This window comes from Dipodomys ordii, unplaced genomic scaffold, assembly GCF_000151885.1.
Source record: "Dipodomys ordii isolate 6190 unplaced genomic scaffold, Dord_2.0 Scaffold20, whole genome shotgun sequence".
In the NCBI taxonomy this organism is placed as follows: domain Eukaryota; kingdom Metazoa; phylum Chordata; class Mammalia; order Rodentia; family Heteromyidae; genus Dipodomys; species Dipodomys ordii.
Genome location: NW_012267236.1, coordinates 13,215,842 through 13,234,097, shown reverse-complemented (window position 1 = coordinate 13,234,097; position 18,256 = coordinate 13,215,842). Strand labels below are relative to the sequence as shown.

At 35.1% G+C, this 18,256-nt stretch overlaps 1 protein-coding gene across 1 annotated transcript in view; it reads left to right on the top strand.

Annotated features, from left to right (window-relative positions):
• Nucleotides 1-213: 213 nt before the first annotated feature.
• Nucleotides 214-18,256, top strand: part of Tdrd15 (tudor domain containing 15) — a 52,593-nt gene continuing 34,550 nt past the window's right edge. Inside the window, exon 1 of the mRNA XM_013013543.1 lies at nt 214-6,442. Coding sequence (XP_012868997.1) covers nt 214-6,442 — 6,229 coding nt within the window. The remainder of the gene's footprint in view (nt 6,443-18,256) is intronic.

The window sequence follows — 18,256 nt, the reverse complement described above, 5'->3', positions numbered from 1 at the left end:
TAAAATTGTCTAACATATAGAAAGCAGTGAACATAATATTGTTTATCTTACCAATGTCTTGTGTAGTGTACACAGTTTTCATGAACATTTTTACTTTGATGGAAACAGTTATTTTAAAAATGTATACACAAAATTTATATAACATTAATTATGTTTAGTTTTGTCATCCATCTGTTCCAGAAGTTAATTATTGTTTATTTCCCTTTTTAGAAAATGAATTCTACATCGTTCTTACCAACATTTTTAGATGTGGATGTGACAGTATCACATATTGAATGTATTCCTAAGGATATTCTGGTGAAATTTCAAGGCAGCTATAACAGTGAATGTCAGTTTGACTACCACATATTGCAGAAGGAAATACAGCATATTTCAAAACTGAAAAATAATGTGGACATTGATGAATTTTGTTTGGTGGAAGAAAGAGTAACTGGAGAATGGCACAGAGGAAGAGTTGTGGAAAAGGAAAACGAACTCTATAAGGTACTCCTCATAGATCGTGGTGAAGAGCTGAGAGTTGATAGTACTCATGTTGCTTCAGCCTGTGAAAATTTATTTGAGCTACCACCACGAGTAGTGTGTGGTTATTTTGCTAACATCCTTCCAGTTGGGGACAAGTGGTCTCCTAAGGCTTTGAATTATTTCAAATCACTGGTAGGAGTACAACTGAAAGGTTATGTACAAGGTATTTTGCCTCTGCAAATGCTGCTTCTTGAAGTGCCAAAAATTATATCTGGGGCCCTTGAATTACAATTAGGAAGATTTATTGATGGAGATTCATTTCATCTTATTGTAGAAATGTTAAAAGGATTCCATAAAAAAATGCCAGACTTACTACAGCATAAAGGATCTGTATTGTCACTAAGTAATAACAATTCTTTACTCGACATCCAACATGTTTTAGATAATTTAGAGCCATCTTTGTCAGTAGGAAGTTTTGAAAGTATAAAGGTATCATCTGCATTGAGCCCAGGTAAATTTTATTGTCAGTTAATTAAATGGATCCCAGAGCTAGAAAACTTGACAGTGTGTATGAATTTGCATTATGATACCATCAGTGAAGACACTAATCCCACTTGTGATAATTTTGGACTACTCTGTGTTGCTAAACGGAGAAATGGACAGTGGCACAGAGGAATTCTTCAGGAGCTCCTGCCCAATAATCACATAAAAATTTGGTTTATGGATTATGGCAGTACTGAGGCTGTACCCTCTATTCTTGTAAAGAAACTGAAACAGGATTTTATTTTAGTACCATTGTTTTCATTTCCGTGTTCTCTAACATATTTACACAGTCCAGACAGAGATGCTAGAAAACTTCAACTGAATGTATTCAAGCAAGCCTTATTAGGACAGATTGTATATGCACACATTGATTCTTTCAGTAAGGATGAGCATTTGTATTACGTGACATTACAAACTCAGGAATCTTCAATTAATTCTGAGAGTCTGCTGAAGACTCTAGGCATACAAGCGTGTTGCTCAGCGTCTGATTCAGAAATCTCCAACATCTTGAATGAGACAAGTGTTTCTGTCGTAAACAGCTTTGCAGTTGATGGTGTTATTGGAAATGATGAGCAGCTGATAGATTGTCTAGATAAAAATGACATTTTAAAAGTAGGCCTTCCTATTGAAACTGTTGAAATTGAGATAGAAGCAGCCTACATAGCTTTTGTTGCATATGTCCTAAATCCATCAAATTTCTGGGTACGCCTTAATAACTATCAGAATGATTTTCAACATATAATGAAAAACATAAACAAGTATTATGGTCTGTGTGAAAATGATGAGTTGGTTTTAAGAAATCCTGAACCTGGATTATTCTGTTGTGCCCGATATAGCAAGGACAGATGTTTCTACCGAGCTGTCATCACTGAAGTTAATGGTCATAAGATTACTGTTTATTTTTTGGATTATGGAAATACTGATTCCGTCCCATTTTTTGATGTAAAAATTTTGCTTCCTGAGTTCTGTGAGCTTCCTGCCTTAGCTGTGTGCTGTTCACATGCACATCTATTTCCTGTGGAAGATTTATGGGTAAAGGCGGCAGTTGATTATTTTAAAAGAATTGTTTTGAACAAAGCAATTTTGCTCCAGGTTATAGCAAAGAAAGACGACAAGTACATGGTGAATATTCAGAGTCTTGAAGACTCAGAAAATATTGATGTCATCTCTCTTATGTTACAAGCCGGATATGCAGAATACTGGGATGTGGAACCAGAGTGTTTCCCAAAGTCTGTCAGCGCATGTTCAGTGTTACATTCAAAACCTAAAAACAAAGTTAACATTAAAAGAGTCCTATCTTCTCTTCTTGAAAAATCTAAACCTACAAACTACCCATCAAAGAAGCTGGAAGAAAATCACTCATCTTTGTACAAGTATCCAAGTTTAAAAAGTCCTTTTCCCTTGATCACTCCTGCCTTATCACAGCATTATAAAGAATGTATGTTTAAGCCAGGAACAGTTCTTGAGGTCAAATGTTCTTATTATTATGGCCCACTTGACTTTTCATGCCAGCTCCAATGTAAGTTAGAAGAATTACAATTTCTAATGGAACAAATTCAAGATTATTATAGCACTCATTCTGACCCCTATGAGACTGGGCAGATTGCTTGTGTTGCTAAGTATTCCAAAGATGGGAAGTGGTATAGAGCTGCTGTTTTGAGTCATGTATCAAAAAAAGAAGCTGACATAGTATTTGTTGACTATGGTTACCAAGGAAGAGTTTTAATTAAAGATCTCTGTGCTATTAATCCACGTTTTCTTTATTTGGAAGCCCAAGCCTTCAGATGTTGTCTTAACCATTCAGTGGAGCCCACAAGTTGTAAATTATTTGATTGGACAAAAGAAGCATACAGAGACTTTGGAAATTTCATTTCTTTATCTAGAGGGTTATTGACTTGTTTCATATATGCCCTAGTTCTTATTCAGCCTAACTGTTTATATAATTTGGTGGATTTACAATCATCATTTCCTAGTGCAAAAATATTTAAAATTAATTATGGCTCCACACCATATAGCATGCTATCAAAGCCTCTCCCATTATCAGTTACTTTTTATAGCTACTATTATTCTTCTTTTAATATAAAAGTTGGAAGTGAAGAAGAGGTATATATATCTCATGTATATAGTCCCCAAAATTTTTATTGCCAGCTTAGTAGAAATAGTAAAGATCTAGAGATGCTAGAGAAAAAAATTGCAGAGTTGATTAGCCTCAAAAATTGTCCAAAGTATGATTCTGCTCAAATGAGATTGTGCATCTCAAAATATGTAGGAGATGGTCTCTCATATAGAGCTTTAGCAAAACCAACAGAATCATCATCTGACCTTCTTGTTTATTTTGTGGACTTTGGAAATAATCAATTAGTAGAAAAAAACATGTTGAGGGCCATTTCTAATCAGTTTCCAGAGTTACTGTTTACACCAATGCAAGCTATTCAATGTTTCTTGTCAGATCTTAGAGATACAGATATCCCAGCAGAGATCAGTAGCTGGTTTGAAGATAATGTTTTGGGGAAACAACTAAAAGCTGTAATATCATCCAAGGAATCAGATGGCCAGTTTGGTGTAGAATTATATGATGAATATCAACATATAAATCAGACAATTAAAATGTTACTTAATGCTTATGGAAAACAACATCCTGACCCAGCACAGTGTGTGAAAGAGAGCAGTAAGTTAAGTGAGAACAAGAGACTTGCCTCTTCTTTGAATGGCAAAATAGAAAAAACTCATCACCGTAATATGATAAATAAATCCAATCCAGTAACAAGTCACAAAAATCAAATGGATCAGTTAATGCATTCCAAAAGTATATATGCCAGCCTTGGGAATCCACCTCTTTGTCATAAAATCGAGCCTGTATCAAAACACAAAGTGAAGAAGTCATTTCATGATAGGCCTAAAATTAAAGGTGCAAAACCCATCTCTGGCTCAGTCCATATTCCTGAGGAAAATGCTGTGGGCCCAAAGGCAGGAAAGGTCCTATCATTGTCATTTAACAGAGGTTTAAATCCAGCAGCCTCCAAAAGCCCATGTAAGTTCATGAGACCACAGATCAAAGACCTTCCTCAGCTCCATGTTCCCTTGGATGCCCAGGTTAAAGGGTATATTTCCAATATCAGTCATCCCGCAAGTTTCCATATTCAGCTTACTGAGAATGAAAATGTCATCACCAGACTTGAAGATGCTCTGAATGGAAGAAGAGCAGATCGAGTGAAGAAGCCATGCCTGAAGGAACCTCTGGTGGGTGATCTTGTAATTGTAGAAAACTCTGGCGACAGTGCCATTTACAGGGCAGTTATTAAGAAAATTTTGCCAAGGAATTCTTTTGAAGTAGAACTTTTTGACTATGGTCATACTGCAGTAATGAACATAGCTGATATTTATGAAATCACAAGAGAATTCTTAACTGTTCCTCAGCAAGGAATCCATTCTTTTCTTAGTGGAGTGAAGTGGCATGAGTCTGAGGAGATATGGGATGGTGAAACTGTGGGTTATTTTGCCTCCAGAATAGGGCACAGAATAGTTTCTTGTGAGTTTTTGAGGAAATGTGGTCACAAATGGGAGGTAAATATAATTTGTGATGGGAAATGTGTCACTAATGAACTACTGAAATGGACAGCCTGCTCAAAACTACAGAAGACAGTATCACAGGCTCCTCGTGTTCACTCTCAGAAGGTTAGCTCTACTGATTATCATGCTGTGAAGGCCCCATCAAACCATTATGGAAGTTCTTTGCTCCTTCAGCCATCCTGCCAACAGCTGGTTAAAATTCCTTCTGAAATGTTTAAGCCCGGCCAGCTTGAAAAAGCTGAAGTACTTTATGTTTCCAAGAGTGGCAGATTTTATGTAAAGTTATCCAAAAATAATAAAATTTTATCTGACTTAACAGGGTTAATTACTAAAGAAGAAAAGCAGCCCTCTTTCTTATCAAGGGAGGACATTGAAAAAGGCTTAGAATGCTTGGCGAAGTCTAACAAAACTTACAAGTGGTACCGGTCCAAAGTAGAAAAGAAATGTGTTGATGAGAAAGTGCTTGTTTTCTTAGTAGATCATGGTAGGTATGAAGTGGTGCCTTCAAGCAATACCAAGGTACTTAGCAATGAAATTAGAAATATTCCAAGACAAGCTGTGCCTTGTAAGTGGATTTGGTTTGAAAATTCCAGAAAGACGCCCTTTCCGTTCACTCTGTGCTTATTTGCTCACTTGGAAGTCAACATCCTTTTCCTGAAATACTTGGACCCTGCTTGGGAAGTTGAAATTTTGGTAAATGGCATATTACTTATGGAGTATTTAAGGCTGAATATAGTTCAAGTTAGAGAAAGTAAAGTTCAGTCTTCAGGAGGTATTATCAAAGCCCAATCACAGACTCTCTTGTCGCCTTGCACACTAAGGTCGTTTCCTCGAGCACCGCTCCTGGATGGTAGGCGGTACTCTGGGATCGCCACTGCTGTCTGTGATCCTTGGGACTTCAGTGTTCAGTTTGAAGATTCCTTTGATGCAATGAAACATGTCTTTATGTTGCTTTCAGATCTTCCAGACACCTTACAAACTCTACCCAAAGAGCTTCTAATTCCTGGTTCGAGTTGTTTGTTCAAATATGAATCGGAAGATCAATGGAACAGAGCAGAAATCTCTGGAGTCTCTTCTGGGTGTTTGCTTCTTGTGTTGATTGACTATGGATTTTCTCTTTATATACCTTATTCAGATATAAATAATCTTAAAGTTGCTCCAGAGGAGCTTTTGAATTTGCCAAGGCTAAGTTACCCGTGCTTCTTGGATGGTGTTGTGCCTGCTGCAGGGGAACACTGGAATGAAGAAGTCACAAGTTTCTTTCAGGAATTTCTAAGCAAACAAGGCTTGGTTTTTCAGCTTAGGGAGTGTGGCTCTGAAACAAAGCTGAAGGTAGATGTGCTTCAGGAGAAAAGCAGTTTGGCAGATATATTAGTTGCAGCTAGGCTTGCAATGTATTCTAAGGCTTCAGCTCATCTTGGAGCTACCATGACTGAATCTACTAAGATCCAATACAAACCTCAGATGAAGCCTATTTGCCCATTTTTGGGTCAGAATTGTCACAAAGAAGATAAAAATTGTAGCGGTAAGACACAAAAGCTGAAAAAGATACCTACTAAGAGGAAAGATGTCTTTAAGAGCATCTTAAGTAGAAGGCATACTAGCCAAAAGTTGCATTCTAGAAATTTAACATTGAGAAATAAAGTTGATAGTAGGAACCATAATGGCCAAGGAATCATTATATCCGATACATGTGAAGCAGATTCATTCTGGGAACTGCCTAATCACTTGAAGAATAACATCTGCCATTTTGAAAACCATTTTGAAAAAGCATCCTCTGAAGGATTACAGAAAAATAACACAAACTTAAAACCTGGAATAAAAGCATTGGATATTAGTGAAGACATTCTGTCAAGAAACTCAAAAGGCAAGTAGCTATTTTCTTAAAATATTTTTATCAGCATAAAGTAGTTTCATTGGTATTTACAAAGTACACAGAATGTACTTTGATCAGATTTATCTCATGGCTATGCAATAGCCATTTTCAAAAGTCATTTCTGTAGATTCTGATTTTGATTTTCTGTTTTTCATATGCTGAAGTTGTCCAAATTAGAAAAGTCATATTGCAAGAAAGCTTACTAGAAAATCTGAATAAGTAGATAAACTAGGAGTGATCATTTGGATCATTTGGATGCTGTTTTATGATTTTTACCTTTTTCTTCTTCTTATTGGCAGAATTGGGATTTGAACTTAGAGCCGTATGCTCTACCCATTGTGTCCCACCTCTAGTCTGTATTCTTTTTGAATATTGAACTTTTCAGAATGTTGTGGAGGATTTTAAACACACACACGTACACATGCTCATGACGGTTTACAAATAGTTCTGACTTTCACAACATTTTTGAGGTCTCTAAACTTCAGGCAGATAAGTCTTGATATGATTAGTTAGCTTCCTGGATTCATTCAGAAGAATCAATTTTCTATTACATGAAATATATCTGTTGTTTTTTTTCCAGTATGCTGCTAGCATATTGTTCAGCTAGTTAAAATTTATAAACTATAGCTTAGTTTCTGTTAGACATCAAACTGTTCTAAAATATTGTTAAAACATTTACATTTTATATACTATAGGATTGTCTGATTCTGCTTATGTGTATATTAATTTATTGTATGGATTCATTCTTGTGGATTTTGTAGGCTATGTTCTTTTTAATGATTGCTTGTTCTGATTTCATAAATAATGTTTGTTTCATATTATAACTAGAAACATAACAGACTTTACTCTGTGAAGTGTGAAGATGTCATGTTTTTATTGATGTAGTACTAGAAAGTATTTTACTTTAATTCTTATTTATGTTTTTATAGGGAACTGATAAATATTTTAAAACTATCTCTTATTTCTTCTAACTTTTGAATCTTTCATCATATAGTAGTGATTATGGTTGTGAGAGAGGCAGCTACTGTGTTTGAGTGATTGCTATGTTCTGTTCACTATGATGAGAGTGCATTATCACTCATTTAATCCTTACCACATTCTATAAAGTAGGTTGATAGTAAGTGAAACTTAATAATCCCCACTTTGGATTCTTGATCACTTTAGAGAGCATGAGAAGGGTAAAGACTCTCAGAGAGCAAAAGTCAACATGGTATTGAAGAATATGGTTTATATTCATGGTCAAATGGGCTTGCCAGTATAAAGTTGAAGAATGATTTAGACTAACCATAGAGGCACAGAAAATATGGTCTTCAGATGAGGGTACTCATGTAAAACAGCTTGTCTTTTCCTCAAAAAGAAAGCAAGACAGGAGAGACTAGTCAAGTGTGTACACTTCTCCTTCCAAATGGTACTGCAGGACATTGCCTTGTTCCTGAAAGCCTAAGTAAAGCAGCAGAAAGACCAGGAGTGATGATCTAGGAGTGGAAAGAAGCATCAGGAATGAGGAAAAAGCATTCTCCCTCAAGTGTCTTATCACCCCTTTGTTGTTAAGGCTCAGTGAAATTAACTCTCTTTGTCTAAGAATATAAAGGTGTTAAGTAAGGAACTGAAGATTACCTCAGATATCTCTGTTTGCTTTTATTCTCCTGACTTTAAAAGAGTAGTTAGATTACTTGAGGAGAAGAATATAAACTCTTTTGTCCTTTCTGATCTCTTAGTGCTCTTAGCACACAATGAATCACTAAATGACTTCAAGTAGTAGTAGCTATTGTAAAAGCAGCCAGAGAACAAATTATTAAATTATATTTCCAAAACTAAAAAAAAAGTCCCATTCCAGGAAATAACTTTGAGACAACCATAAGAAGCATAATCTTGGGGACTACAAGTATATTCATATACTTGCTACATAGCTTTTAAACAAAGCAAGCCCCTCAAAAACAACCCAAAACTAGTTTAATTTTGTTTACTACCTAGCTCCTATGACCTATACAGTTCTTCCAAGAGCAATTGATGTCTCTTCTGTTGCTATCAGTATTGCCCGCAAATATGGATTCTAGAACAGAATGACTTCAGTTGTTTCTTTTGGTTGAAGACACCAAATCTCAAAACTTTTCTTGCCTATTAATCATTAAGTACTGAAAAAGAGCCCTACACAGTCTCAACTTTGGCTTTGGATTGTAATAAACAAAGGAAACTTGGGGAAAAAAATTTCTGATACCAGAATCTCTCTTGAAAAGACTTTCTTTTAATGGATCAGGGGCTATAGCATTGTCATGGGGATTTGTATGTTCCTTGGTTAATTCTCATATACAGCCAGCCAGAATTGAGAACCGCAGCCCCAGAGCGTACTATGGGGATCTCTCTGAATTATTGTGCAAGAGGAAGTATGTAAGAAAACCCTTAATCTATCACTAACGAGTTTGGAATTTGCTTACTTAAAAGTTCACTTACTTAAAATCAGCCACAGGAATTCTATGCCAAACTTAATTCAGAGTAAATACACTAGTAAAACTATCATCATGTGAGAAATGGCCTACCCATTTAAAGATGTTTTTTCAGTTCTGGTCAAGTATTGTTCCATGGGCAGAAAAAGTTGCCTTATGTTTAGGAAAGAGGCTGCTTACTTTTTCCTAGTTTCAGTGTACTTTTGCATTCACTATTTAAATAGTCAAGGTAAGTGATTTTATTTTTACTCTTTTTCTTTTTTAAAATTTTTATTCTTTATTGTAATTGTAAAGGTGATGTACAGAGAGATTAGAGTTATATAAGTCAGGTAATGAGTACATTTCTTTATGGTCTCTTGCCTGCATACTTGTTCTTGCCTGGGTATTTTTTCAATAGATAACTATGAAACAAAACCGTAATAACCTTTCAGGGTGAAAAAGTCCACAGAAGAATCTGGTTATCCTTTGGTAATGAGGTAATGCTTACTGATGGTTTGTGCATAGATTAGATGGCTAGTTGTTAAACTGGAAGACATCTATGAAAGAAATCTGGAATGACATCTGGTTTTAGGGAAGAGATTCATTTGACATTTTACACTTGAGGTTATATATGGAAAATGGCAGACTTAATCTTAAGAATGCACACATGAGTGAGCAGTGCAGATTTGTGAATCATTTGCTTTGGATACTACTTCAGATATGGCCTTGTGTCCCAGTTCCTTGAGGTTGCATAATTACTTCATAAATTGTAAAGCCTTGGGCAAGATTTATAACTTCTCTGTCCTCTTGTCTTTTGTCTATAAAATGAAGATAACAGCAATCACAATCCCATGGGAAAGTTGTGAGGATTAAGTTAAAACACATCCAGGATTTTCAAAAGTACTTGGTGTACAGTAAGTGCTCACTAACTCTTCAGAATATTTTAAAGTATCCTGATAGTTACTGTATTTGTTTTGAAATGTATTTTTGTGAAATAGTTAAAACAAGTTATTGTTTTATTTGATGCAAAGGATTAAATTGAAACAATTTCTGGTAAGGCTATGGAGGAATCTGGAGTTCTTAGGGTGATACATATAATTCACTACAGTGGTTATAGTCATGGTTGGGTTTTTATTCTGAAGACAGGATTAAGTGATAGTCACAGTACTAACTAAATAAAGGATAGGTTGTATTTTTTCTGACTGTAACCACTGTACTATCTAATGCGTGGACATATATATATTTATATCTATCTATCTATTTATAAAATGTACATATATTTTTAAATGATCTAGAATTTTAGTTATATGTAATGATGCAGGATAACTATAATTTATACCATATTTTGTTCTTTCTTTATGATTTATATTGCAATTTTCAGGAACTTTCAAGTAAACACTTTGAAAATTATAAAACATCCATTTTTCTTTGTTTTTCAGCAGAGGGAGAAGAAAACTCAGATCGCTTATGAATTAGTTTGGAAATAATAAACCTAGAAGACCTTGTAATGCCTACCTTGTTTTAAATGCTCCAGATCTAAAATAAATGTGGTAAGTTAAAGAAATAGACACCGTTAGATTATTTCCCTTGGAGACCATGTTAGACCAACTATGTGATGCTTTACTTTCAGTAAGATAACTTGGGAAATGTGGTTGACTAACCTAAAGTATCTAGAAAATATTTTGTTTGATCACTTCCTTTTAAATACATGATTTCAAATAAAGTGGCTATTTTACTATTCTGGGGTTTTTAAAAGTGTTTTTCCTAGTAAAATATTTGTTTCACTTTCTAATTTTTAGAGCAGGATCTGTGGTCATAGTTGTTACCCAGAGAATTAATACTGGCTAACTATTTTCCCTAGAAAATATGTGCCTATTCATATTTATTAAAAAGGTATAAAAGAGAGGTGAAACCTAATCCCACCCTTCCTGTCTGTAGCTCATTCCATGGTATTTTCTTTCTCTTACTTTTATACTTATATCCGTTTTTAATTTGATTTGATATTTTAGGTTGTTAGTTTTTATTATTTTTAAATAGCATGCATTAATTTGTACATATTAAAGGGGTTCAGCAAGAATTTCCAGATGTGCATACAGCATGCACTGAGTACATACATCCTCCTTTATCCACGGTTTCACCTCATACCCGCCCTACCTCTAGTAATTACTGTCCTATATTTGGGACAACTTAAAAAAATGATTGTAAAGGTGATGTACAGAGGGGCTACTGTTACACAGGTAAGGTAATGAGTACATTTATATTTCTTTGGGAATAGTGTTACCCCCTCTTTCATTTTTCTCTACTTCCCACCTCCCTACCCCAAGTTGTAAAATTCATGACATTTAAGAACATGAGATGGGAAGGCCATATCTTGTCATTGCACTTACTTGTGAATTGGAATTTATTTTGCTAGTAAACCTCAATCAAGCATTCAAAGACTGTTTTGATTCCAAAAATATTAAGTGTATAAATATACTTGAGTCACAGTAAGCCCAATAGTTTGGAAGAACTCAATATTAGGGAATTTAAAGAGTGATTACAAAAGCTTGGAAAATTCCTAAGAAATCAAGTGAAATAAAAATCAGTGTATCTGGGCTGGGAAGGTGGCTCAGTGGTAGAGCGCTTGCCTTGCATGCATGAAGCCCTGGGTTAGATTACTCAGCACCACATAAGCAGGAAAAAAAGCCGGAAGTGGCACTGTGGCTCAAGTGGTAGAGTGCTAGCCTTGAGCTGAAGAGCTGAGGGACAGCGCCGAGGCCCAGAGTTCAGGCCCCACGACCGAATCAAAAACAAAAAAAATCAATGTATCATTATCTGTATGTCTATATTGAACATGTTGATATTGTCATCTTTCTGAGATTGGGAATTAATTTCCAGAAAAACTGTTGTTTATAAAAATAATGGGAGTGTAAAGGTGAGTTTTAAGGTTTATTAATTCTAGAAAACTTCATATATATTTATATAACAAATTAGTCTCAGACTTGTAGCTATTTTAGAACATCTCTTTTGTTCTGATATGAATTCTCTGAATACTTGTTGTTTTTCCTCCCCTCCCTAACAAAGAAATGAAAGATTGTCATCTTTATGAAGTGTTTCTATAGGAAAATTAATTTACTCTGTATAGCTTCAAGACTATTGAAGAATGGGAGCACTTTCTTGTTTTTGTTGTTTTGGTGCAGAACGTGGTAGAATTAACGATCTGAATTAACTGAAGTGAATTTGAGTGCTAAAGTAAGATTATGTAGTACTAGCATTTCTGGGTAGTGAAATACCAGTCTTATCTCATCATGCAGGGTCTCAGCATTTAGGTTTTCAGAGTTCTTTTAAATTTCATCTACATGTTCCAGTATTTTCTTTTATGTTTGTAAATGATAGAATAGGCAAACTAGAAAATTTATTTGTAGCATTTAAATTTTGAATAGTATAAAATGACTTTTAAAAGATGTTCATATTACTTATTTCCTAATTGATTTTTTTTGGCTATTTGACAAAACTAGCTGAAAATATGATTAAAATTAGTTTGCCCTCTTTTAAGATAAATGCTGTTTAATTTAAAAGTTTGTTTTCTATTGTGAGAATACCATTCAGAGGGGTTACAATTACATGGGCAAGGTAATGAGTACATTTCTTATCAAGCATTGTTGCCTCCTTCTTTGTTTCTTGTTTCCCCTTCCCATCCCTTCCCATCTCCCCCCCTCTTCCCCCACCAAAGTTGTAGAGTTAGTTTTTGTACATCTCATTGTTGAAATGGGTCCACCTGTATCCCTGTTTAAACAATTCGTTTTTTTCCCTTCTCCTCCACAAAGTATACCAACATCAAATACAGTAAAAACAGGGGTTATACCATGAGGGAGGAACATAGAAAGCAACAAAGAAATCATCTTATAAATATGTTAGAAACAATTGCAAGAAAGTAAAAACATTTGAATCCTTATCTTAGGGTTCATAATTTAAGTTTTATGCTTTAAAAAGTTCATTGGGAAGTAGACCTGTGGCTCAAAGTGGCAGAGTGCTAGCTTTGAGCAAAAGAGCTCAGGGACAGACCCCAGGACCTGAGTTCAGCCCCATGACTAAAAACAAACAAATAATACAGGTTCATTAATTGTTTTTCACATTATGTCAAATATTTCCTTACATTGAATTTACAACATGAAAGATACATAGTAATGGTATGGTTTAGAATATTTTAAAATTAAACAAAATGTAGCATATTTGTATTAGGGTATATATGTAATATAAGTAATATATAATATATGATGTAAGTTATTTTTAAATATTGGTAACATGTTTTTGCTTGGAAAATTGGGAATCAGAACACTTAAAGATATTAGTTTAGTATTATTAAATTAAAGCCTTTGAAATTTCATTTCTCCTCACTTCACTAGATATAAAATGTATTTTAAACTCATGTAAAATAGCTTACCAGTATACAAAAAGGTATGATTACAATGCTTTTCTCATCTGCAAGTTGGACAGAATCATCAAGAAGGAATAACTATGCCTATCACTAGGAACAGCTTCTCCACATAGCAGCTTCCTGACCGTCCAAGTTTCATATCCTTTAAAATAGGGACCAGAACGTTGGTTTGCGAGACTGGCCAGAGGACTGAATAATCCATCTAGGTTCATAGCAAAATATAGGGATGTGGTGAGGACTCAATAAAACTCTGTGCTTTGGTTGGCTTCCTAATCTACTGTCTGTCTGTAAAATAGGGATTATTTTACAAATAATTCTTTGTTCCTCTTATTCTTTAAAACTTTAACAATACAATAAATGTAAAGTGCTTAGGGTCAGGCCAGCAGTAGATACTGCTTAACCATTAAGCTTCTGCTCCTTGTTTCTTAATGAAATGTGTTACATATTTCAATTAATAAATATCATTCTCAGGTAAAAAAGAAAAAGGTATGTTCCATTAGGAAAATGGTTAAGATGATTGGCTTTTAGAGAATATGTTCACATCATGCATCTTTCAAAGATCTGAATTGATTTAAAGTAGAGCATCCAAATCTTTCAATTAAGGACAAATTAGCCAGATGCTGGTGGCTTACACATGTAATCTAAGCTGCTCAGGAGGCTGAGACCTGAGGATCAAATTCCAAAGCTAGCTGGGGCAGGAAAGTTCATGAGACTCTTATCTCCAGTTAACCACCAGAAAAACCAGAAGTGGTGCTTTGACCCAAAGCCATAGAGCACTAGCCCAGAGCAAAAGAGCTTGGGGACAGAGCCCAGCTCCCGAGTTCAAGGCTCAGAACTGACACCCTCCCCCCACCCACATACACGGGCGATTATGCATTACCAGTGTATGTCCTCAGACTCTAAACTGTTCACTGTGATATGCTCATTTAAATTTCAGTGTTCACTTTTTCTCATTTTTTAATTTTTTTCCTCTGAGTATATTGAATTAATACCACTAATGTTTTTCTGATTTTTTTCTCAAAGAGTATCAAATTCTAATACCACTTTAAAATGTTCTTCAATTTTACTAGTGTATAGTCAAGTGAAATTCTTTTTTCTTATGTATTGACTTTTTGAGTCAGAATCTTTTCATAATAAAATACTTTATGATTCTGTAAAGTCTGATTTTTTGTGGGTGTTGAAAGATGCTAATACAATGTTTATGTTTTTAAATTCATGGCATGCGTTTACTGTGATGACTAAATTCATTTAAAAGTTTCTCCAAACCAAATGTAGTTTTGATTTAAAGCATCATTACATGTTTTCTCTTGTTTTAAAAGTACTGTGTTTTAATCCAACTGTAGACTTACTAAGTTTTCTTTCTTCATTTTTAACTTTTAAAGAATTTCTGAATTTTTAAAGTGAATAATCTTTTAAGCTTTATTTGGTCTATAGTTTAGATAGCAATCATCCCAACCTTGTTTAAAACTTTTCAACATTCAGTTAAATTTCTTCCTGTATGAAGATTTCAGAATAGCTTTCTTGGCAATGAACTTTATAATATAACAAGAATATTTAAGATTATACTAATTATTTCCCTTGGCTATGATGTTGTAACATCTTGATGTCAATCTTAAGTAATAGTTTTAATCTAATTTTTCATTTCCTCATAATTTCCTATTAATCAATGAAGTGATACATTATTGACTAGAGCTACCACTATTATATTACTATCCATATCACATTTTTATATCTGTTTAATCCTTGTCTTCAAATATCTTCTCATTCCTATTAAATTGTCCTCCTTTATAATTGGATTTTCACATTATCCTCTAAGGTGCATTCAGTCATCAGATATAATGTTAGTAACTGTATTAGACATGAGATACCTAAAGGTATATCTATTATATTTGTGTAAACAAATTAATACATAATGAAGAGTGGGTTCTAGTATAGTGTGTGGTTTTTGTGTCTGCCTGTGTGTGTGTGTGTGTGTGTGTGTGTGTGTGTGGTGTGCGTGTGTGTGTAAGTTGATACATAAGAGAGAAGAGTGTGCCTAATTTTCTACATTGAGGGACCTTGAAAAGACATGCCAAAAATGTCTCAATTGAATCTGTGTCTTAAAAGATATGTGGTAATGATTTTCTAGGGAACTTGAGCAAACATACAAAAGAGAAATTATAGAAAACATATTAATGCCAAGCAAAGTTGATATATTACCTTCACATCACTCTTGTTGGAACTTTTATTTCTTCTAAGAGCAATATATTTAGGGGATTCCTCTGGACTCTTATCCTATTGTAGTACAGAGAGTAGAAATTCATAGCAGAGAGTATTTCACATCTCCAGAGCCTAGAGCAACTGTGGTGTGTCTGCTTCTGTGACATTGACTGTTTTAGATTCCCCATACAACTGAGATTTGTCTTTCTGGGTCTGGTTTATTTCACTGAGTATAATGTTCTCCAGGCTTATCCTTAGTTTTGCAGATGTCAAGATTTGCTGTTTAAAGTACCGCCTATTCTTTACCCATGCATCTATTTATAAATACTGAGGTTGGTTCCATATCTTGGCTGTTGTGAATAATGTCATAGCTGGTTGGTAAGGTAACATTGTGGTCTGCTATGTGGGCCTCATGTAAACCAAAACATTATCTGAATGTCAGCTTAAAAGTTGGTTAAATCTTAACTGAAGTTATGCATGTCCACAGCACTGGTGAAAACATTAAATATGTGATCATGACTTGGCCTTTAAGTAGATTTATTTTCATATTCACATTGACCATATCTTTGGGTATGGCCAGAAGAAATTCCAAATCCACTGACTAGACATATGAGTCTGCTGCTGAAATGAGTGTTTATTCTCTAGAGATACCAAAATCTCATGATGATTCAGTCCCTTTTGCAAAATGGCATAGTGTTTGTGTTGAGGAACCTACTCATATCCTCTTACAATTGGTCCTTTGTGTCTGTGGGTTCCACATTTGTAAATTCAACCAACTGTGAATTAGAAATATATTTAGAACCTTATTGGACATGTGCAGACTCTCCTTTTGGGATGATTCCATAAGTTGAATGGTGAACCAGAACCAGAGAAACATAGGTTGCATGGTTTCCCTCATTTGTTGTAACTAGAATGTGCCTAAAAATCTACAAGTAAACACACTGGATGGTAAGAACAAAAAATACACTGGGAAATAATAAATTAAACAGGACTCTAGACGTTCATACTGTGAGACCAAAGGGGAATATTTCTAGGATCACAAAGGCTCAATTACTGTGGGCATATGATTACATGATTTTTTTTGTTATTTTTGCTTCTTTTCTCTCCTTTGGCACTGTTTTTTTGATTTTTGTACCTTTTGTCTTGTATGTACATTTATCTGTTTGGGCAAGGGAAGGGAGAGCACAGAAATAGTGGGACAAAGGGTGATACTCACTAGACACTATGTTGAAAATGAGCCTGTAGGTGAGGGGGATCGGAGGGGAAAACGGGGGGGGGAAATGAGGGAAAAGGGGGACACTGTTAAAAAAGAAATGCACTCATTATGTGATTTATTCCCCTCTGTATATCACCTTTAAAATGACAAATAAGAACCACAAATATATAGCATTTACATTGTATTAGCATTTAATATATTGTGCATAGGTTATATTCAAATTCTGTATCAATTTTATATAAGGGACTTGAGTATTTCAGATTTTGTTGTGTGTGTGTGTGTGCGTGCACGCGTGTGTATACATCTGTGTCCTGGAACCAGTCACCTGTGGACATCAAAGAAATAAATGTGTATGTGCTTGTTTTGGATGTGTGGCATGCTGGTTGTACAACTTTTTCAATGCTCTCTCAGTATGGATTTCACACAATACAAAGTTTGAGGCAAAATCTTAAATACAGTTACACACTGAACAGGATGAATTAAGTTAAGGAGAATGGCATAGAGGAGAAAAACCAAACTTCCTTATCTATGGTTGAGTTGATCATTGGGTACAGTGGGAGCCAAGTACCCAAGAACTGTAAGAATACACACAAGACTTATCCACCTGTAGAGATTGGAGTAGGTTTTATAGAATCAGAGAAGGCTCATAGATAGAAGATGGAGAGATACACTACTCATGCTAGAGGTGAAATACCACCAGAAAGTGAGTTCGCATGTACCAAACTGAAATTAGTGAAGACTGAAATTAGTGTTAGATTGAGAGATTTTAAGACTCTGGTAGCATCTGGTCTAATTCATTTCTCAAGCTACTCACATCTGCCTTCCAACAAATGAAGTCTAATCTGCCTTTGAGTCAATTTGATGACTGATTGCAATCAGTATAAGAGTTTATTAGGGAAGAGTTGGTAGAATACGAGACTCCCCTTTACAAGGTTGCAATTTATATTCTACATCTCCTGTCTTCTGCACGTAGGTTTCCTCTACCTTTGTCAACATTTGAGGTATTGTGGATTGCTTGCTCATGGGGAGACCAGGCCGTTATTCCTGAGGCACTGACCCTTTAGGTTGTTGCAGTTGCCTATGTCCGAGTCATCAGGAACAAAGTACCAAAGATAGCCAATGGATCTTTTTGAGTCCAAGCATAGTTTGTTCAGATCCCAATATTTAAAGCAATTTTAACTTCCGATGACACTGAGAATAAAGACCCTCTTTCAGTGAGTAGTTTAGTTGTCTGCTGATCCACAAATGAGAAGTGTCAGAGGAATTAGGCAACAATTATAGCTTCAAAGTTGAAGAAATTTTATGTCCTTTGGTGAAATCCTTAGACCTTATCCATGTAACTAACCAGTTCCTAGATTCCCATAGACCCTAAAATTTTAGAGCTAGAGTAGGTCACATTGAGGTTAGAAAGACAGTCTCAGTAACTTGGTTCAGGACTTAATGTGTCCTGGCAATTTGCAATAGCACATTATATTGGATGTTGTTTATGGGTATCTATTGTATTCTAAATGTTGGTAGCTCCAGCCTCATGTATAAGCTAGTTCCATGAG